Source organism: Tachyglossus aculeatus, chromosome 19, assembly GCF_015852505.1.
Source record: "Tachyglossus aculeatus isolate mTacAcu1 chromosome 19, mTacAcu1.pri, whole genome shotgun sequence".
Lineage (NCBI taxonomy): Eukaryota > Metazoa > Chordata > Mammalia > Monotremata > Tachyglossidae > Tachyglossus > Tachyglossus aculeatus.
Window position 1 is genome coordinate 1,283,184 of NC_052084.1, and position 23,898 is coordinate 1,307,081.

At 47.0% G+C, this 23,898-nt stretch overlaps 1 protein-coding gene across 1 annotated transcript; it reads left to right on the forward strand.

The window, feature by feature from the left end:
• The first annotated feature begins 316 nt into the window (after nt 1-316).
• GGPS1 (geranylgeranyl diphosphate synthase 1) lies at nt 317-19,272 on the forward strand. Its single transcript, XM_038761443.1, has 4 exons — nt 317-346; nt 7,862-7,957; nt 17,250-17,320; nt 18,028-19,272. The coding sequence occupies exons 2-4, from the start codon at nt 7,888-7,890 to the stop codon at nt 18,790-18,792; spliced, it is 906 nt and encodes a 301-aa protein (XP_038617371.1). The 5' UTR covers nt 317-346; nt 7,862-7,887; the 3' UTR covers nt 18,793-19,272.
• The last annotated feature ends 4,626 nt before the right edge of the window (nt 19,273-23,898 follow it).

The following is a 23,898-nucleotide window of genomic DNA, read 5'->3' on the forward strand; positions in this document are numbered from 1 at the left end:
CCGCCGCCATCTTCCCCCCCCTCCCTCCCCTCCCATGGAAACAGAAAGTGGCGCCGCAGCGCCCGCCGGGAAATGGAGTCCGGCCCCCGCTCGAGCCGGGCGCCGCCTACAGGCGCCCGGACTTCAACTCCCGAGATGCCCCGCGCGGCCGCGGAGTCGGTGGGGGGGCCGCGCCTGCGCAGTGCGATGGGGATGGCGCATTTTCGCGGCCCCGAGTAATGCGGCGTCGCCGGCGGCTGAAAAGGGCGGGGCTTTGGGCGAAACCAACAAGGCGGAGCCGCGGGGGGGGGGCGGGTTGCCATCGGGAACCGGCGGCGGCGGCGGCGGCCAGCGAAGGACCCGGATGGTGAGGGGGGGGGGGGCGCCTGAGGGAGGAGGAGGAGGTGGCAAACGGGGCCTTGCACATAGTGGGCGCTTAGAACAGTGCTTTGCACATAGTAGGCGCTTAATAAATGCCATCATTATTACTATCTTCATCAGAGGACAAAGACCCGGATGTTGAACCTTGGTGATGATGGAGGCGGGGGGGAAGGACCGGCTCGCCTCAGGGGCGCGACTTAAGGTGGAGCCTTTCATTCGGGCCTACTTTATTATTATTATTAATAATAATAATAATGGCATTTATGAAGCGCCTACTATGTGCAAAGCACCGCTCTAAGAGCTGGGGAGGTTCCATAGTCTCCATCCCCATTTGACAGATGAGGGAACTGAGGCCCAGAGAATAATAATAATGGCATTTATGAAGCGCCTACTATGTGCAAAGCACCGCTCTAAGCGCTGGGGAGGTTCCATAGTCTCCATCCCCATTTGACAGACGAGGGAACTGAGGCCCAGAGAGTAATAATAATGATAATAATGGCATTTATGAAGCGCCTACTATGTGCAAAGCACCGCTGTAAGCGCTGGGGAGGTTCCATAGTCTTCATCCCCATTTGACGGATGAGGGAACTGAGGCCCAGAGAATAATAATAATAATAATAATGGAATTTATGAAGCGCCTACTGTGTGCAAAGCACCGCTCTAAGCCTGAGGAGGTTCCACGGGGGGCCCCCGGTCTTCATTCCCATTTGACAGATGAGGGAACTGAGGCCCACAGAATAATAATAATAATAATGATGGCATTTATGAAGCGCCTGCTATGTGCAAAACACCACTCTAAGCGCTGGGGAGGTTCCACGGGGGGCTCACGGTCTTCATCCCCATTTGACAGATGAGGGAACTGAGGCCCAGAGAATACAATAATGATAATAATGGCATTTATGAAGCGCCTACTGTGTGCAAAGCACCACGCTAAGCGCTGAGGAGGTTCCATAGTCTTCATCCCCATTTGACAGATGAGGGAACTGAGGCCCAGAGAATAATAATAATAATAATAATGATGGTATTTATTAAGCACCGACTATGTGCAAAGCACCGCTCTAAGCGCTGGGGAGGTTCCACAGGGGGCTCCCGGTCTTCATCCCCATTTGACAGATGAGGGAACTGAGGCCCAGAGAATAATAATAATAATAATAATACTGGCATTTATTAAGCGCCTACTATGTACAAAGCACCGCTCTAAGCGCTGGGGAGGTTCCACAGGGGGCTCCCGGTCTTCATCCCCATTTGACAGATGAGGGAACTGAGGCCCAGAGAATAATAATAATAATAATAATACTGGCATTTATTAAGCGCCTACTATGTACAAAGCACCGCTCTAAGTGCTGGGGAGGTTCCACAGGGGTGCCCGGTCTTCATCCCCATTTGACAGATGAGGGAACTGAGGCCCAGAGAATAATAATAATGATAATAATGGCATTTATTAAGCGCCTACTATGTGCAAAGCACCGCTCTAAGCGCTGGGGAGGTTCCATAGTCTCCATCCCCATTTGACAGACGAGGGAACTGAGGCCCAGAGAGTAATAATAATGATAATAATGGCATTTATGAAGCGCCTACTGTGTGCAAAGCACCGCTCTAAGCGCTGAGGAGGTTCCATAGTCTTCATCCCCATTGGACAGATGAGGGAACTGAGGCCCAGAGAATAATAATAATGATAATAATGGCATTTATTAAGCGCCTACTATGTGCAAAGCACCGCTCTAAGCGCTGGGGAGGTTCCACGGGGGGCTCCCGGTCTTCATCCCCATTTGACAGATGAGGGAACTGAGGGCCAGGGAAGTGAAGTGACTTGCCCAAAGTCACACAGTGGACAATTGTGATTTCTTGTGACTTTGGGTCAGTCACCTAACAACAATAATAATAATAATAATAACAATGACATTTATTAAGCACTTACTATGTGCCAAGCACCGTGCTCAGCACTGGGGAGGTTCCAAGATGATCAAGGCTGTCCCACGGGGGGCTCACAGTCTTCATCCCCATTTGACAGATGAGGGAACTGAGGCTCAGAGAAGTGAAGTGACTTGCCCAAAGTCACCCAGCTGACAATTGGTAGATTTGAACCCATGACCTCTGACTCCAAAGCCCGGGCTCTTTCCACTGAGCCACGCTGCTTCTCTGTGCCTCGGTTCCCTCAGCTGTAAAATGGGGATGAAGACTGGGAGCCCCGCGTGGGACAACCTGATTAATTAATGACGGCATTTGTTAAGCGCTTACTATGTGCAAAGCACTGTTCTAAGCGCTGGGGGGGGGATACAAGGTGATCAGTTGGACCCACACGGGGCTCACAGTCTTAATCCCCATTTGACAGATGAGGAAACTGAGGCTCAGAGAAGTGAAGTGACTTGCCCAAAGTCACCCAGCGCACATGTGGCAGAGCCGGGATTGGAACCCATGACCTCGGACTCCCAAGCATGGGCTCTTTCCACTGAGCCACGCTAACCTGATCACCTTGTAACCTCCCCAGCGCTTAGAACGGTGCTTTGAACATAGGAAGCGCTTAATAAATGCCATTATTATTATTATTATTATTGAGGGCCTACTGTGGGCTTTGCACATAGTAAGTGCTTAAAAAATGCCAATAAATGCCATTATTATTATTATTATTATTATTATTATTATTATTATTATTATCATTATTATTAAGGGCCTACTGTGGGCCGAGTGCTCGGAAAACCTTCCTTAATTACCGTTGGCTCCAGTGCCCGTGACCCTGGGCCAAGCCTCAGTCCCCTCATCTGGAAAATGGGGGACAGGGATTGGGCCCAACTCCATCACTTCCCATCTACCCCGGCGCTTAGGACAGGGACCGGCACACGGTAAGCGCTCGACGAAGACCGTCGAAGCAGCGTGGCTCAGTGGAAAGGGCCCGGGCTTTGGAGTCAGTGGTCGTGGGTTCAAATCCCGGCTCCGCCAATTGTCAGCTGTGGGACTTTGGGCAAGTCACTTCACTTCTCTGGGCCTCAGTTCCCTCATCGGGAAAATGGGGATGAAGACTGTGAGCCCCCATGGGACAACCAGATTACCTTGTAACCTCCCCAGTACTTATTTGTTAAGCGCTTACTATGCGCAAAGCACTGTTCTAGGCGCTGGGGGGATATAACGTGATCAGGCTGTCCCACGTGGGGCTCACAGTCAATCCCCATTTTACAGATGAGGGAACTGAGGCGCAGAGAAGTGAAGTGACTTGCCTAAGATCACACAGCAGACGTGGCGGAGCTGGGATTCGAACCCACGACCTCTGACTCCAAAGCCCATGCTCTTTCCACTGAGCCACGCAAATGCCATCATTATTATTATTATCATTATTATTATTATTCTGTTGCGTGATACTCTCCCAAGTGCTTACTCACTGTTCGGCACACAGTCAGTGCTCATTAGACACCACTGACGATGGTTTAGAGGCAGAGAACAAAACCTTCGATCCATTATTCACACAGGGAAACTGTATAATGATGATGATGGCATTTGTTAAGCGCTTCCTATGTGCAAAGCACTGTTCTAAGCGCTGGGGGGGATACAGCGTGATCAAGTTGTCCCACATGGGGCTCACAGTCAATCCCCATTTTACAGATGAGGGAACTGAGGCTCAGAGAAGTGAAGTGACTTGCCCAAGGTCACACAGCAGACTTGTGGTGGAGTCAGGATTCGAACCCACGACCTCTGACTCCAAAGCCCATGCTCTTTCCAGTGAGCCATGCAAATGCCATCATTATTATTATTATTATCATTATTATTATTATTATTCTGTTGCGTGATACTCTCCCAAGTGCTTACTCAATGTTCGGCACACAGTCAGTGCTCATTAGACACCACTGATGATGGTTTAGAGGCAGAGAACAAAACCTTCGATCCATTATTCACACAGGGAAACTGTATAATGATGATGATGGCATTTGTTAAGCGCTTCCTATGTGCAAAGCACTGTTCTAAGCGCTGGGGGGGATACAGCGTGATCAAGTTGTCCCACATGGGGCTCACAGTCAATCCCCATTTTACAGATGAGGGAACTGAGGCTCAGAGAAGTGAAGTGACTTGCCCAAGGTCACACAGCAGACATGTGGCGGAGTCAGGATTCGAACCCACGACCTCTGACTCCAAAGCCCATGCTCTTTCCACTGAGCCACGCAAATGCCATCATCATTATTATTATTGTTATTGTTATTATTATTATTATTATTATTCTGTTGCGTGATACTCTCCCAAGTGCTTACTCAATGTTCAGCACACAGTCAGTGCTCATTAGACACCACTGATGATGGTTTAGAGGCAGAGAACAAAACCTTCGATCCATTATTCACACAGGGAAACTGTATAATGATGATGATGGCATTTGTTAAGCGCTTACTATGTGCAAAGCACTGTTCTAAGCGCTGGGGGGGGATACAGTGTGATCAAGTTGTCCCACATGGGGCTCACAGTCTTAATCCCCATTTTTGCAGATGAGGGAACTGAGGCTCAGAGAAGTGAAGTGACTTGCCCAAAGTCCCACAGCTGACAGTTGGCAGAGCCGGGATTTGAACCCATGACCTCTGACTCCAAAGCCCGGGCTCTTTCCACTGAGCCTCGCCGCTTCTCTTTCGTGATTCCGTGATTCACACTGGGGAATCTGAATTAGGAAGAGGAAACACTCTGCACACAGTAAACGCTCAATAAATACGATTGATTGATTGATTGAAACAATGCAGTGCATTATTAGCATTGGTTTTTCTTATTTAAAAAGATACTTCCTTTCCTTTCCCGAGCACGTGGGGGCAACTGTATCGGTCAATTTGTTACATATATAATATGTAGGTAGGGGAGGAGTCAGGACTGGATGAAACAAGGAAATTCATTCATTCAATCAATCGTATTTATTGAGCACTTACTGTGTGCAGAGCACTGGACTAAGCGCTTAGGAAGTACAAGTTGGCAACATCTAGAGACGGTCCCTACCCAACAGTGGGCTCACAGTCTAGAAGGGGGAGACAAACAACAAAACATATTAACAAAATAAAATAAATAGAATAAATATGTACAAATAAAATAGAGTAATAAATATGTACAAATATATAATAATAATAATAATGATGGTATTTGTTAAGCGCTTACTATGTGCAAAGCACTGTTCCAAGCGCTAGGGAGGTTACAAGGTGATCAGGTTGTCCCACGGGCGGCTCACAGTTTCAATCCCCATTTTCCAGATAAGACTAAGCTGCCAAAGGGAATAGTCCTGAGGGAAAAGGAATGGGGGTAGATGCCTTGTGGGAAAACAATAGAGATGCAGATACTTGAGGTTAGTATGAAGGGACAAGTTAGTGGTCAAAATGGAGAGGATCAGAAATAAATAAATACGATTGATCAGAAAAAAATAGCTGGCTGTCAAACATCCTTGCTTGAAAAACAGGGAATGCTAATAATAATAATAATAATAAATAATAATGGCATTTGTTAAGCGCTTACTACGTGCCAAGCACTGTTCTAAGCACAGGGGTAGATACAAGGTGATCAGGTTGTCCCATGTGGGGCTCACAGTCTTAATTCCCGTCTTACAGATGAGGGAACTGAGGCACAGAGAAGTGAAGTGACTTGCCCAAAGTCACACAGCTGATAAGTGGCGGAGCCGGGATTAGAACCCGCAACCTCTGATTCCCCAGCCCGGGCTCTTTCAATCAATCAATCAAGCAATCAATCGTATTTATTGAGCGCTTACTGTGTGCAGAGCACTGTACTAAGTGCTTGGGAAGTCCAAGTTGGCAACATATAGAGACAGTCCCTACCCAACAGTGGGCTCACAGTCTAAAAGGGGGAGACAGAGAACAAAACCAAACATACTAACAAAATAAAATAAATAGAATAGATATGTACAAGTAAAATAAATAGAGTAATAAATATGTACAAACATATATACATATATACACATATATGTATGTATATATATATATATAGCTTTCCACTAAGCCATGCAGCTTCACTACTGCTCTAGTTAGATATACAACAAATCTAGAGATTTTGAAGACATGATCCATGGGCAAGGGAAATCTGGAAGCTCAGGGACAAACAAAGCTTAATTTCTTAGCCCGAAACTTATTCCTGTAAGAAAGCCGGTTGAGTTGGGTATCTGGGGGAGACCAAGGATTGCAGCCAAGGACAGAAAAAAGTTAATAAGGAAAAATAAACCACCTTTATAAAGATAAAGCACATGGGAGAAAATGTGGAAACGCAAAAGGACAACAAAAACCACTGCTGAAGTGCAGTGTGATTAAATAAAATAATTGCACTTAAACAATTCCGTGATTCACACTGGAGAATCTGAATTAGGAGGAGGAAACACTGCGGTGCATTATTAGCATTGGTTTTTCTTATTTAAAAAGATACTTCCTTTTCTTTCCCGAGCACGTGGGGGCAACTGTGTCGGTCAATTTGTTACATAGATAATACACTTAATTCTTAGTAAGCCTAATTCAATTTTTTGGTAGTGGAAGAGCAGCTTTTGTGGAGCGACATGTTTGAAAAGCCCTGTTTAATCTTGAAGATGATTGATTTGGCTATGAATAAAGTCCTAGGAAGCAAAAAAGCCGGATTCAGCAAAAAAAAAAAAAAAAAATCCAGGTGTCATTTGATCAATCAATCAATCGTATTTATTGAGCGCTTACTGTGTGCAGAGCACTGTACTAAGTGCTTGGGAAGTACAAACTGGCAACATATAGAGACAGTCCCTACCCAACAGTGGGCTCACAGTCTAAAAGGGGGAGACAAAAACCAAACATACTAACAAAATAAAATAAATAGAATAGATATGTACAAGTAAAATAAATAAATAAATCATCACCATCAATCATCAATCGTATTTATTGAGCGCTTACTATGTGCAGAGCACTGTACTAAGCGCTTGGGAAGTACAAATTGGCAACATATAGAGACAGTCCCTACCCAACAGTGGGCTCACAGTCTAAAAGGGGGAGACAGAGAACAAAACCAAACATACTAACAAAATAAAATGAATAGACATGTACAAATAAAATAAATAAATAAATAAATAGAGTAATAAATATGTACAAACATATATACATATATACAGGTGCTGTGGGGAAGGGAAGGAGGTAAGATGGGGGGGATTCTAGCCTAAAGAAGTAAGCGCTCAATAAATACGATTGAATGAATAGAGAACACACTTAGCCAGATCGATGTTTTCATGGCATCCCCCTTTTAGACTGTGAGCCCACTGTCGGGTAGGGACTGTCTCTATGTGTTGCCAATTTGTACTTCCCAAGCGCTTAGTACAGTGCTCTGCACATAGTAAGCGCTCAATAAATACGATTGATGATGATGATGGCAGCTGGGGTTTTTTTTTTTCTTTTAGATGACCCCCAGGGTTACCTTTAGAAGGTCGCAAGATGTCTCTCGCTCCTGAAAAGTTCTTTCATTTATTTTCCCACCTACTTCCCACCCAGCTCCCGTCCTGGTTCGGGTGTCTAACCAGGTGTCCTTCTTTTAACAGATCGGCTTTTTGGCACTCTAGGAAGAATGGAAGTCACCCAAGAAGCGTCAGAACGAATTCTCCTAGAGCCCTACAAGTACTTACTTCAGTTACCAGGTACCTCCCGCCGTAGCACCTTACCTCCCGCACGGAGCCGGTTTTCAATCAATCAATCAATCCGTCGATCAGTCGTATTTATTGCGCGCTGACTGTGTGCAGGGCGCTGTACTAAGCGCTTGGGAAGTCCAAGTGGGCAACATCTAGAGACTGTCCCTACCCAACAGTGGGCTCACAGTCTAAAAGGGGGAGACAAAAACCAAACATACTAACAAAATAAAATAAATAGAATAGATATGTACAAGTAAAATAAATAGAGTAATAAATATGTACAAACATATTTTCGGCGACTGTCATCAGCTGGCTGACCAGTCGGGCTTTGTGCGTTGTGCTTTGTGTTGGGGGGCTGCGGTCTGGGGTCCCAAGGAGAGGGGGGACCCGAATGCAAAACACTCCCAAAGCCCCCCTTTCTTTTTCCCCGCCCCCCCAAAAGAATTGCCTATGATGACCATGCTGGCAGAGCCTCTGAGGCTAATAATTAGAACAGTAGTTGTGATATTCAAGCACTTAACTCCGTGCCAAGCGCTGGGATTGAGATAATAATAATAATAATGATAATAATAATGGCATTTATTAAGCGCTGACTATGTGCCAAGCACTGTTCTAAGCGCTGGGGAGGTTACAAGGTGATCAGGTGATCTTTTAGACTGTGAGCCCACTGTTGGGTAGGGACCGTCTCTATATGTTGCCAACTTGGACTTCCCAAGCGCTTAGTCCAGTGCTCTGCACACAGTAAGCGCTCAATAAATACGATTGATATATATGTATATATGGTTGTACATATTTATTACTCTATTTATTTATTTATTTATTTATTTATTTTACTTGTACATTTCTATCCTACTTATTTTGTTGGTATGTTTGGTTCTGTTCTCTGTCTCCCCCTTTTAGACTGTGAGCCCACTGTTGGGTAGGGACTGTCTCTATGTGATGCCAATTTGTACTTCCCAAGCACTTAGTACAGTGCTCTGCACATAGTAAGCGCTCAATAAATACGATTGATTGATTGATTGATGATGATGGATGGATCAGGTTGTCCCACGGGGGGCTCACAGTCTTAATCCCCATTTGCCAGACTGAGGCCCAGAGAAGTGAAGTGCTTAGTACAGTGCTCTGCACACAGTAAGCGCTCGATGAATACGATTGATGATGATGGTGATGAAGTGACTTGCCCCAAGTCACCCAGCTGACAGTTGGCAGAGCCGGGATTTGAACCCATGACCTCTGCCTCCGAAGCCCGGGCTCTTTCCACTGAGCGTTTTGTTTTGTTGTCCGTCTGGCTCCCCCTTCCAGACTGTGAGCCCGCTGTTGGGTAGGGACCGTCTCTATATTCATTCAATCGTATTTATTGAGCACCCATATTCATTCATTCATTCAATCGTATTTATTGAGCACTTACTGTGTGCAGAGCGCTGTACTAAGCGCTTGGGAAATCCAAGTCGGCAACATCTAGAGACGGTCCCTACCCAACAGCGGGCTCACAGTCTAGAAGGGGGAGACAGAGAACAAAACAAAACCTATTAACAAAGTAAAATAAGTAGAATAAATATGGACAAGTAAAATTCATAGAGTAATAAATACGTACAAACATATATACGTATATACAGGCATTGATAGTAAGTGTTTAAAGTTCACTGTTACCCTCATCTCAGGGGAGTGAGGAACGATTGGCATGAGTATAAATGAAATATTCAAAGATGGGGTAAGATCTGGAACGCCCACAGCACGTAAGGGGTGAAGCTGGGATTAGGACCCAGATCCCCGGACTCCCAGGCCGGTGGTGTTTCTATTAGGCCACGCTATTTCTTGGGCCTTAATTCATCCTTTCTGTGTATTATTCTATTGCCCCGATCCCTTCACACGCTCATCGTTCCTTGTCTTCTGGAGAGTGGCGTCCACCTCACCCAATCAGGACCGCTACTGAAATTAATATATTTATTTTATTTTGTTAGTATGTTTGGTTTTGTTCTCTGTCTCCCCCTTTTAGACTGTGAGCCCACTGTTGGGTAGGGACTGTCTCTAGATGTTGCCAATTTATACTTCCCAAGCGCTTAGTACAGTGCTCTGCACATAGTAAGCGCTCAATAAATACGATTGATGATGATGATGATGAAATGCTGAAATACGTTGCCAACTTGTACTTCCCAAGCGCTTAGTACAGTGCTCTGCACACAGTAAGCGCTTAACAAATGCGACTGAATGAATGAATGAGCTACGCTGCTTCTCCTTAGATAATAAGGCCCCGGGAGGGGATCACAGTCGAAGTAGGAGGGCAGACGCGTACTGAATCCCCATTCCGCAGATGAGGGAACTGAGGCACAGTGAAGTGACTTGCCCGAGGTCACTCAGCAGGCAGGTGGAAGAGCTGGGGTTAGAACCCGCCGATTCCCGCTCAGCGCTGCCCAGGTGTCCTGCACAGATCCAGCTGGGCTCCTGCATCTTACTTTTGCTGCTAGAGATCGGGGCAAGTGTGATGGTTGTCCTGTACAATGGGAAAGAGCGTCCTAGAAATAGCACTTGTTGAGCACCTACTGAGTCCAGTGTCCCGTACCAAGCCCTTGGGCAGTTCAGAACGAAAATCGGACACACTCGCTGCCCAGAAGGTGCCTAAAGGGAGACAGGCATTGAACAGCGTGGCTCAGTGGAAAGAATAAGGGCTTTGGAGTCGGAGGTCATGGGTTCAAATCCCGGCTCCGCCACTTGTCAGCTGTGTGACTTCGGGCAAGTCAATTCACTTCTCTGAGCCTCAGTGACCTCATCTGGAAAATGGGGATGAAGACTGTGAGCCCCCCGTGGGACAACCTGATCACCTTGTAACCTCCCCAGCGCTTAGAACGGTGCTTTGCACATAGTAAGCGCTTAACAAATGCCATTATTATCATTATTATTATTAAAACAGTGCTTTGCACATAGTAAGCGCTTAATAAACCCGGCTCTGCCAATTGTCAGTTGTGTGACTTTGGGCAAGTCACTTCACTTCTCTAAGCCTCAGTGACCTCATCTGGAAAATGGGGATTAAGACTGTGAGCCCCCCATGGGAGAACCTGACCACCTTGTAACCTCCACAGCGCTTACAACGGTGCTTTGCACATAGTAAGCGCTTAATAAATGCCATTATTATTATTATTATTATTTTTAAAACAGTGCTTTGCACATAGTAAGCGCTTAATAAAACCAGCTCTGCCAATTGTCAGTTTTATGACTTTGGGAAAATCACTTCACTTCTCTGTGCCTCAGTTCCCTCATCTGTAAAATGGGGATTAAGACGGTGAGCCCCACGTGGGACAACCTGATCACCTTGTAACCTCCCCAGTGCTTAGAACAGTGCTTTGCACATAGTGCGTGCTTAATAAATGCCATTATTATTATTATTATTATTATTATTATTATTATTATAACAGTGCTTTGCACATAGTAAGCGCTTAATAAACCCAGCTCTGCCAATTGTCAGTTTTATGACTTTGGGCAAGTCACTTCACTTCTCTGGGCCTCAGTGACCTCATCTGGAAAATGAGGATGAAGACTGTGAGCCCCCCGTGGGGCAACCTGATCACCTTGCAACCTCCCCAGTGCTTAGAACAGTGCTTTGCACATAGTAAGCGCTTAATAAATACATTATTATTATTATTATTATTAAACATATTTACAAGTAGCGATTATGAGCTGGGTGCTCTCTTACCCTTTTCTTCTGACCGTTTTGTCAAAGCTGGATGATTCCTGGTTCTTAAAAATTACTAGCTCAACACCTACATTGTTTTGTAATAATAACAGTAATAATGACGATGGCATTTATCATCATCATCATCATCATCATCAATCGTATTTATTAAGCGCTTACTATGTGCAAAGCACTGTTCTAAGCGCTGGGGAGGTTACAAGGTGATCAGGTTGTCCCACAGGGGGCTCACAGCCTTAACCCCCATTTTACAGATGAGGTCACTGAGGCCCAGAGAAGTGACTTGCCCAAAGTCACCCAGCTGACAATTGGCGGAGCCGGGATTTGAACCCACGACCTCTGACTCCAAAGCCCGGGCTCTTTCCACTGAGCCACGCTGTAGCTTTATGTCTAGACTGTGAGCCCACTGTTGGGTAGGGACTGTCTCTATATGTTGCCAACTTGTACTTCCCAAGCGCTTAGTACAGCGCTCTGCTCACAGTAAGCGCTCAATAAATACGATTGATTGATAGAAGGAGGGCCTTCGGTCAGTTCCTCAAAAATGCAGCCTTTATTTTTAGAAGTCTAAACCAAAACAAGCTGTTCTAGATGCTACTGGCTGCTGGGGTCTTTTTTTTTTTTCATCTTTTTTGTACACTACCCTCATCTGAAGGCTATTTTTAATATCTGACACAGTTCATTCATCTCCAGGGCTAAATCTCGTTGGCGAAACAGCAGTTAAATAGTAACCCCACAATTACTAACAGTTCGCCACAAAATAATCTACATTGTTTGCCTCACAGGGAAATGGAAGCGAGATCGGAAGCAGAATTTCTTGTTTACACAGGACACTCGGCCTCACTAATGAAGTTGGGGGGAGCGGGGGGGGTTGACGTCAGTGATGGAAAATCCCGGATACTCCCGTATTTTCCTACTTGCCTCACTGACAAGGGAAAGAGAGCAGTTCCTAGATTCCCGGAGCTGGCAGGGCTGGTTTTGGAATCTCCTTGGGCGTCTGCCAAAGGGAATGGAGTTTCTTCACCGTCCCATCCGGGTTTAGGGGTAAATCCCGGTCGGCTGCTGGGGAAATCCCACTTTTAGCAGAGACCGCGCGGACCTTTGGAGTCACACTGCAAACTCCTCGGGTGGAGAAGCCCCAGTGTAGCACCTACGCGCAGACATTCGGGGGGATGAGGGAGGTCTTTTGGGGGTTTTTTTGGTATTTGTTCAATCGTATTTATTGAGCGCTTACTGTGCGCAGAGCACTGTGCTAAGCGCTTGGGAAGTACAAGTCGGCAACACATAGAGAGGCTCACAGTCTAGGAGGGGGAGACAGACAACGAAACAAAACGTGGACAGGTGTCAAGTCATCAGAATAAATAGAAATAAAGCTAGATGCACATCATTAACAAAATAAATAGAATAGTAAATATGTACAAGTAAAATAAATAATGACACCATGAACTCTCCGTGACCCCACTTGTGTCCTCAGATGACCCATGAACTCTCCATGACCTCATTTGTGTCCTCAGACGACCCCATTTTTACTTTTGAAATTGAGAAAAATTTCAGAGACCCATTTAATGTCCCGTTTGACCTCAAATGACCCCGTGAACTCTCCGTGACCCCACTCGTGTCCTCAGATGACCCCACAAACTCTCCATGACCTCATTTGTGTCCTCAGATGACCCCATTTTTACTTTTGAAATTGAGAAAAATTTCAGAAACCCATTTAATGTCCCATTTGACCTCAAATGACCCATGAACTCTCCGTGACCCCACTCATGTCATCAGATGACCCCATGAACTCTCCGTGACCCCATTTGTGTCCTCGGATGACCCCACTTTCACTTAGTAAATTGGGAAAATTTTCAGGAAGCAGCTCAATGTCCAATTTCACCTCAGATGACCCCCATGACCTCTCTGTGACCCCACTCGTGTCCTCAGATGACCCCATGAACTCTCCGTGACCCCATTTGTGTCCTCAGATGCCCCCCCCCCCCCCTTTCACTTATTAAATTGGGAAAATTTTCAGGAAGCAGCTCAATGTCCAATTTCACCTCAAATGACCCCGTGAACTCTCTGTGACCCCACTCGTGTCCTCAGATGACCCTATGAACTCTCTGTGACCCCATTAGTGTCCTCAGATGACCCCCCACTCTCACTTATGACCTCGGAAAAAAATTGCTTTGAGAAAGGTTGGGGCGAATGTTCAATTTACTAGTAATACCAATGAAGCAGAATTTGGCACTTAGGGTAATAATAATAATAATAATAATAATAATAATAATAATAATAATAATAATGGTATTTGTTAGGCGCTTACTATGTGCAAAGCACTGTTCTAAGCGCTAGGGTGGTTACAAGGTGATCAGGCTGTCCCACGGGGGGCTCATAGTCTTAATCCCCATTTTCCAGAGGAGGTAACCGAGGCCCAGAGAAGTTAAGTGACTTTCCCAAAGTCACCCAGCTGACAATTGGCGGAGCCGGGATTTGAACCCATGACCTCTGACTCCAAAGCCCGGGTTCTTTCCACTGAGCCACGCTGCTTCTCTAGGGTAGTAAACATCATTTGGACCCAGTCTTTAAATACCATCCAACAGCTTGGTCACTCCACAAACGGCAACTTCGGTTGACGGCGCACGGATCTATACGTAATCATCACCATCAATCGTATTTATTGAGCGCTTACTATGTGCAGAGCACTGTACTAAGCGCTTGGGAAGTACAAATTGGCAACACATAGAGACAGTCCCTACCCAACGTCCCTTTCTCCATGACTTCACAGTCTTCACCCCCATTTTACAGATGAGGTGACTGAGGCCCGGGGAAGCCAGGTGGCTTTTCCCAGGGTCACACCGCAGACGAGCGGAGGAGGCAGAATTGGAACCCAGATCCACCCGGCTCCCCGCTCCCTCCAGATTGGCTTGGCAGGTTGCGTGCCCTCTACTTTTCTTCTCAGATACGGTGGAATTGATCCCTTAGGGCCCAAACTGGGCATTTTCTCCTGGAAGCCGGGCAGAAACGGCTCGGCAACGGAGCCACAAGCACAGCGTACAAGCCTTCAATCAATCAATCAATCAATCGTATTTATTGAGCGCTTACTGTGTGCAGAGCACTGTACTAAGCGCTTGGGAAGTCCAAGTTGGCAACATATAGAGACGGTCCCTACCCAACAGTGGGCTCACAGTCTAAAAGAGAAGCAGCGTGGCTTAGTGGAAAAGAGCCCGGGCTTTGGAGTCAGAGGTCATGGGTTCAAATTCCGGCTCCACCAAGTGTCAGCTGTGTGACTCTGGGCCAGTCACTTAACTTCTCTGGGCCTCAGTCCCCTCATCTGTAAAATGGGGATGAAGACTGGGAGCCCCCATGGGACAACCTGATCACCTTGTAACTTCCCCAGCGCTTAGAACAGTGCTTTGCACATAGTAAGCGCTTAATAAATGCCATCATTATTATTATTATTAAAAGGGGGAGAACTTTTCAGTACGGAACTTTTTCAGTACGGAAGCGGCAGGGGAGCTGGCATTTTGGGAGCGGGGCTTGTTTTTCTTCCAAACACGTGCGGCCGTCAAGAGTGTTTTGCTCAGCCAAGTTCTGCGGAGCAAGCCGAGGGCCCAGCTGGGACTCTCCCTCTGTCCTTTTCGTTAATAACCTTTCCAGGGCAGCCTAATTACGACTAAAGAAAACTGTGATTAAAGCAGATGACGGGCCAAAAAAAAAAAAGAAGCTATTATTGAAAAGGACCGGGAATGCTCTTTTGAACTTTCTCCTCGCCTTTGATCGGGAACGCCGCCGGAGTAAAACAATAAGTGCAAATAGAAAATTGGTGGCGGCTTTTGTTTTTTGGCTGATTAAAAAGAAACCAAGTTTAGAGTCGCTGTTTAGTTATCATCATCATCATCAATCGTATTTATTGAGCGCTTACTATGTGCAGAGCACTGTACTAAGCGCTTGGGAAGTACAAATTGGCAACATATAGAGACAGTCCCTACCCAACAGTGGGCTCACAGTCTAAAAGTTATAGTTATAGTACAGTGCTCTGCACACAGTAAGCGCTCAATAAATATGATTGAGTGTTTCCAGAGGAAAACTTGAGAGGGTGTAGATAATAATAATAATAATAACGTTGGTATTTGTTAAGCGCTTACTATGTGCACTGTTTTAAGCGCTGGGGGGGATACAGGGTAATCAAGGTTGTTCCCCCTCTCCATCACCCCATCTTACCTCCTTCCCTTCCCCACAGCACCTGTATATATGTAAATATGTTTGTACATATTTATTACTCTATTTTACTTGTACCTATCTATTCTATTTATTTTATTTTGTTAGTACATTTGGTTTTGTTCTCTGTCTCCCCCTTTTAGACTGTGAGCCCACTGTTGGGTAGGGACCATCTCTATATGTTGCCAGCTTGTACTTCCCAAGCGCTTAGTACAGTGCTCTGCACACAGTAAGCGCTCAATAAATACGATTGATGCTGATGATGATGACGTGGGACAACCTTGATTACCCTGAACTTCGCTGAACCTCAGTTCCCCCGTTTTGCAGATGAGGATGAAGACTGTAAGCCCCACGTGGGACAACCCTGATTACCCTGAACTTCGCTGAACCTCAGTTCCCCCATTTTGCAGATGAGGGAACTGAGGTTCAGAGAAGCGACTTGCCCAAAGAGGGTGATGATAATAACGGTATTTGTTAAGCAATTTGTTAGACGCAATGCAGTCGGGTCGGGTGCAGTCCCGGTCCCACGTGAGATTTTCCACAGTCTACGTAGGCGGGAGAACAGAACCAGCTTTACAGATGAGGCCCAGAGAATCCCACCCAGGAAGCGAGCGGCAGAGCTGGGATGGGAACGCGGGATCTCCGATTCCCAAGCCCGGGCTCTTCCCACTAGCCCTCGGGCCCCTCTCCATCCCAAACCCACATCCTCTCGAACTCAGCCTAATCCTCACACCCTACAGCAGCAGAGGGGCAGTGAAGAAGGAAACAAGGCCTCCCAGGATCTAGAACTTGTCCCCCTCTCCATCCCCCCATCTTACCTCCCTCCCTTCCCCACAGCACCTGTATATATGTTTGTACATATTTTTTTACTCTATTTAATTTATTTCTACATATCTATTCTGTTTTATTTTGTTAGTATGTTTGGTTTTGTTCTCTGTCTCCCGCTTTTAGACTGTGAGCCCACTGTTGGGTAGGGACTGTCTCTAGATGTTGCCAATTTGGACTTCCCAAGCGCTTAGTACAGTGCTCTGCACATAGTAAGCGCTCAATAAATACGATTGATGATGATGATGATGATAGAACTTGGGGGAACCCGTTGTTACTGAAGATGGTGGAAAGAGGTTTGAGGATTGAAAGTTTGGGTTGTTTTCTTTTCTGTTTGATCCCTTTCCTCCTCTATCGCAAATCCCCGTAGGCGGGGATCGTAACAGTATTATTTACCGATCACCAGCCAAGGAATCCACTGTTGGACAATGAACGGTAAGCCAAAATGGTCCGACTGCAAAATGGGACGTGTCTGCGGTGAGAAGCGCTGCTGAAGAACCGACAGATTATAAACACTTGTTTCAGGACTTTTGGAGGGGGGGAAATAAAATGATTCTTAGCTGATGGAGGAATTTCATAATGTCATTTCAGGAAAACAAGTGAGAACCAAACTTTCCCAGGCCTTCGATCACTGGCTGAATGTTCCAGAAGACAAGAAACAGGTATTGTGGTGCTCGTGGGAACGGCTGTGAAGAGCTCTATGGTTTTCTACGTTCAGTCCTCGGCTCCACAAATTCCAAATATCGCTCTCCGCTCCAGCTGCCTATAAAAGCAGCGTGGCTCAGTGGCTTTGGAGTCAGAGGTCATGGGTTCAAACCCCGGCACCGCCAACTGTCAGCTGTGTGACTTTGGGCAAGTCACTATGTTGCCAACTTGTACTGCCCAAGCGCTTAGTACAGTGCTCTGCACACGGCAGGTGCTCAATAAATACGACTGAATGAATGAATGAATGAACTTCTCGGTGCCTCAGATACCTCATCTGTAAAATGGGGATTAAGACCGTGAGCCCCCCGTGGGACAACCTGATCACCTTGTAACCGCCCCAGCGCTCAGAACAGTGCTTTGCACATAGCAAGTGCTTAATAAACGCCATCATTATTATTATTATTAGGGTGGATATGTTAGAACCTAGATGGGGCTTACAGTCTAAATATCTACCCCCGTGCTTAGCACCTAGCTCCAGTGTGGAGTGGCTCTTCGAAGCCCCGACCGTGCCTTCCTTCGTTACGCTTCTCCAGTAGCCACCCGGGCCCTCGATACTCCGGCTAGACGTCCGTTCTCACCTGTGGGCGGGGGACGCGTCGCGAGCCGACGGGAAGTTCAAAACACGGCGCCGCGCCGTGCCCGGCGTTCCCTTTCTTCCCAACAGGTGATCATCGAAGTGACGGAGATGTTGCACAACGCCAGCTTACTCATCGACGACATCGAAGACAACTCCAAGCTACGCCGGGGCTTCCCCGTGGCCCACAGCATCTACGGCATCCCGTCCGTGATCAATTCCGCCAACTACGTCTATTTCCTGGGCCTCGAGAAGGTCCTGACGCTCAACCACCCCGACGCCGTGAGACTCTTCACGCGCCAGCTCCTGGAACTCCACCAGGGCCAAGGGCTGGATATTTACTGGCGGGATAATTACACGTGCCCCACCGAAGAGGAGTACAGGGCCATGGTGCTGCAGAAGACGGGCGGCCTCTTCGGCTTGGCGGTGGGGCTCATGCAGCTGTTCTCCAGCTACAAAGAGGACCTGAAGCCGCTCCTCGACACCCTCGGCCTCTTCTTCCAAATCCGAGACGACTACGCCAACCTCCACTCCAAGGAGTACAGCGAGAACAAAAGCTTCTGCGAAGACCTGACGGAGGGCAAGTTCTCGTTCCCCACCATCCACGCCATCTGGTCCCGCCCGGAGAGCACCCAGGTGCAGAACATCCTGCGCCAAAGGACGGAAAACGTAGACATCAAAAAGTACTGCGTCCACTACCTGGAGGACGCGGGCTCCTTCGAGTACACCCGGCAGACGCTGAAGGCGCTGGAATCGGAGGCTTATAAACAAATCGAGGCCCTCGGCGGGAACCCGGAGCTGGTGGCTCTGATCCGGCACCTGAGCGAGATGTTCCGAGAGGACGACGGAAACTAGCCTGCTCCCGACGCGGGCGGCGGCGGGGCTCCTTCGTCGACCTCCGCTCTGGCCCGTAAACGGTTCTGATCGGCGGGCGGGGGGCTATTCATTGAGCGCCTACCGTGGGAGAGGACGATAGAGTAGAATCGGACCCATCGGATCCGGGGAAAACGGCAGCCCCGCTCCCTCCCCGTCCCCACCAAGCAAAGTCAGAAACCACCTAAGTGGCCCTAAGGTGTCCGAACCGTCCGTTGTTATAACAACGAAGCAGTTAGACGACCGATGTCGGGGGAATCGTCATCCTTGGGCACGCCCTCTCTCCCACTCTGTGTCTACTCGTAGCGGTAGCCACGTTACGGAAGCTGAGGCTCGTAGACTGAATCCACGTTTTTTAAAAGCTTGCTGATTTCCCACGGTATCTGGCTAATGGCCTCGGCTTCCACAGCTTTGCAGAAATCACAATTAAAGTCCCGGTTGTCACCGTCAGTTCCCAGCTTGGATGCTTGGTCGGCGTGTTCTTTGCCCGGCCGGAACTGGAATTAGCTTTGAGTGCACACGGAAGTAAAAATAAGAGAAGCGGCGTGGTGTGGGGGGAAAGGGCACGGGCCTGGAGTCGGGGGGATCTGGGTTCAAATCCCAGCCCTGCAGGCTGTTTGCTCTGTGGGCTTGGGCAAGTCACTTCACCTCTCTGGGCCTCCACTGCCTCATCTGTAAAATGGGGATTTTCCCCATTTCCTCCCTCCAATTTAGACCGTGAGCCCCATACGGGACACGAACTGCGTCCCACCTAATAAAACTCGCATCTGCCCCAGTGCTTGATGTATTCTAAGTGCTCAACAATTACCATGCGAAAGATGGTATATACAGAGCACTTATATAAACCCCCCTCTAGACCGTAAGCTCGCTGTGGGCAGGGAACGTGTCTGTTTATTCTTATACGTACTCTCCCAAGCGCTTAGAGAAGCAGTGTGGTCTTAAACCCCATTTTAGAGATGGGGTAACTGAGGCTCAGAGGAGTGAAGTGATTTGCCCAAGGTCACACAGCAGACATCATCATCAATCGTATTTATTGAGCGCTTACTATGTGCAGAGCACTGTACTAAGCGCTTGGGAAGTACAAATTGGCAACATATAGAGACAGTCCCTACCCAACAGTGGGCGGTGTCGGGATTCGAACCCATGACCTCTGAGTCCAAGGCCCGTGCTCTTTCCACTGAGCCACGCTGCTTCTCTTGTACTTCCCAAGCGCTTAGTACAGTGCTCTGCACACAGTAAGCGCTCAATAAATACGATTGAATGAATGGAAAGAGCCTGGGCTTTGGAGTCAGAGGTCATGGGTTCAAATCCCCGCTCCGCCACTTGTCAGCTGTGTGACTTTGCGCAAGTCGCTTCACTTCTCTGGGCCTCAGTTCCCTCATCTGTAAAATGGGGATGAAGACTGGGAGCCCCCCGTGGGACAACCTGATCACCTTGGATTTCCCCCAGCGCTTAGAACAGTGCTTTGCACGTAGTAAGCGCTTAATAAATGCCATCATCATCATCATTAGCACAGTGCTCCATACAGAGTAAGCGTTCAAATACCATTGAATCAATAACCGAATGCTTACTATCGGTCAAGCATCATCAATCGTCATCAATCATATTTATTGAGCGCTTACCGTGTGCAGAGCACTGTACTAAGCGCTTGGGAAGTACAAGTTGGCAACATATAGAGGCGGTCCCTACCCAACAGTGGGCTCACAGTCATTTTGTTAGATACTGGGGTAGAGAGATAACCAATCGATGGACACTTACTGGACGCAGAGCACTGAACTGAGCATTTGGGAGAGAGCAGTGGAGTTGGTAGACGTGATTCCCGCCCTCAAGGAGCTTACAGTTTAGTGGGGGAGACGGATAGTAAGCGCTCAATAAATGCGATTGATGATGATGATGATGATATTACAATAAAGGTAAACAAAGCAGACACCGTTTCTATTCCACCCGGGCCTCACATTCTGAAAGGAAGAACAGGAACGTTGGCCGCACTTTCAGATGAGGAAACTGAGGCACAGAGGGATAGTTCTCTGTCTCCCCCTTTTAGACTGTGAGCCCACTGTTGGGCAGGGACTGTCTCTAGATGTTGCCAATTTGGACTTCCCAAGCGCTTAGTCCAGTGCTCTGCACACAGTAAGCGCTCAATAAATACGATTGATGATGATGATGATGATAGCTCACGGACGGTTGCACGGGGGTCAGGCAACGGAGCTGAGCCTAGATCGTGGGTTTCGACTCCCAGGCTGCCGGGTCAAATTGGCTGCGCCGTCGCCCATCGCTTCTGCAACCCCAGAGCTTTGGGATTGGGGGATTTCGGAGTGGGATTTCGGCCAAATGTCAGCGTGCCCCAAGATGGCTGTTAATTAAGAAAGCACAAAGATCCAGAGGGTCCGACCTCGGATAATAAGCCCCTCGGTCTGACTTTGGACTCCCAGCAATCTCTCCGGTCCCCGTCCCCCGAACCTAGAATCGCTCTCCGTCCAGCCGGTAGAAACCAAGGCCCCGCCTCTGAAAATAGGAAACCGGCCCCGTGGCTGATACTAATAATCAATCAATCGTATTTATTGAGCGCTTACTGTGTGCAGAGCACTGGACTAAGCGCTTGGGAAGTCCGAGTTGGCAGCATAGAGGGACGGTCCCTACCCAACAGCGGGCTCACAGTCTAGAAGGGGGAGACAGAGAACAAAACAAAACATATTAAAATAAATAGAATAGATATGTACAAGTAAAATAGAGTAATAAATCCGTACAAACATATCATCATCAATCGTATTTATTGAGCGCTTACTATGTGCAGAGCACTGTACTAAGCACTTGGGAAGTACAAATTGGCAACATATAGAGACAGTCCCTACCCAACAGTGGGCTCACAGTCTAAAAGGGGGAGACGGAGAACAAAACCAAACATACTAACAAAATAAAATAAATAGAATAGATAGGTACAAATAAATTAAATAGAGTAAAAAAATACGTACAAACATATATACATATATACAGGTGCTGTGGGGAAGGGAAGGAGGTAAGGCGGGGGGGGATAGCGCTTACTATGTGCAAAGCACTGTTCTAAGTGCTGGGGAGGATACAGGGTGATCAGGTTGTCCCACTTGGGGCTCACAGTCTTCATCCCCATTTTCCAGATGAGGGAACTGAGGCCCGGAGAAGTGAAGTGACTCGCCCAAAGTCACCCAGCTGACAATTGGCGGAGCCGGGATTTGAACCCATGACTTCTGACTCCAAAGCCCAGGCTCCGTTTCTCTGATGGAACAAGGAGCCAGGGAGTTGCGGGGCAACAGCAAGGGCAGATCTAGAGCCCGTCGGTGGCTTCAAGACCCCAGCTGCGGCCAAAACTACCCCGGAATCGGGGGCCCGGCCTCCTGCCCCTCGCTGAGGTAGACGGCCCTTCAAGCGCTTAGTACAGTGCTCTGCACACAGTAAGCGCTCAATAAATACGATTGATGATGACGGGCAGACCGAGGGGGTGGCAGTAGCACTGCTTGGGAGATTTAAAAATCAAGGTGGCCCTAAGGATTCAGGAAACAAATGAAAATAATCCACGCAAACCTCCCAAAGTGGTTGGACTTGGGGAGATTTATTTAAAGAAACTTAAAAAACGATGAATAATAATAATAATAATGGTATTTGTTAAGCGCTTACTATGTGCAAAGCACTGTTCTAAGCGCTGGATGAAGAATGGAGCACGATAACCCATGGAACGGGAAAATAAATAGCGAGTCGAATTTTCTCTCAGGTGAAGGATTAATTGAATCAGACAATGGGGTAGAATAAAGGTATTGGGAAGAAGAGGTGATTTACATCAGGCGGGAATTCAGTCAGTCAGTCAACAGTACTTATTGAGCGCCTACTAAGTGGAGAGCACTGTATCAAGCGTTTGAAATAATTCCATTTCCCCCTAAGATTTTTCCCTTGCCCACACAATCTTTAAAAGGTTCATGCTGCAAAATATGGGAGAATCAATCCGACGTTCTTTAACTTAATCAATCAATCAATCAATCAATCGTATTTATTGAGCGCTTACTATGTGCAGAGCACTGTACTAAGCGCTTGGGAAGTACAAATTGGCAACACATAGAGACAGTCCCTACCCAACAGTGGGCTCACAGTCTAAAAGGGGGAGAGAGAGAACAGAACCAAACATACCAACAAAATAAAATAAATAGGATAGAAATGTACAAGTAAAATAAATAAATCAATAAATAGAGTAATAAATATGTACAACCATATATACATATATACAGGTGACATATATACATATATATATATACATATATACATACATATATATACATATATACATATATACAACTTAATAAAAGGTATTCACCCGCTTAATACAGAACACAGGGGTCTCAAGCACCTGCTCTAATTTAAGCTATCTGCAGCAATCAACTGAATTAATTGAGCACTTCCTGTGTAGCAGAGCACTGTACTAAGCGCTTGGGAGAGCACAGTGCAACAGAGTTGGTAGACACATTCCCTGCCCACAGCTACGACCCTCTGTTCTTTACTCAGAAGTACAAATCGGTCTATCAGTAGCATTTATGAGAAGCAGCGTGGCTCAGTGGAAAGAGCACGGGCTCTGGAGTCAGAGATCATGGGTTCAAATCCCGGCTCCGCCACTTAGCTGTGTGACTTTGGGCAAGTCACTTAACTTCTCTGGGCCTCAGATCCCTCGTCTGTAAAATGGGGATTAAGACTGTGAGCTCCCCGTGGGACAACCTGATCACCTTGTAACCTCGCCAGTGCTTAGAATGGTGCTTTGCACGTAGTAAGCCCTTAATAAATGCCATCATCATCATCATCTATCGAGCACTTACTGTGGGCAGACACTCTATTGAGCGCTTGGGAGAGTACAAAACAACAGCACTGTAATAAGGGGTCCGATATCCAATTCATTTGTGGTTCATTCATCCATATTTACTGAGCGCTTACTGCTGTACTAAGCGCTGGGAAAGTACAATTCGGCAAGAGATACAGACAATCCCCACCCAACAACGGGCAGGAATTAAGGTTTTCACAATCAATTCCAAAGGACGCGTCCACTGATGGATAGCATCCGCCGAACGACTTCAC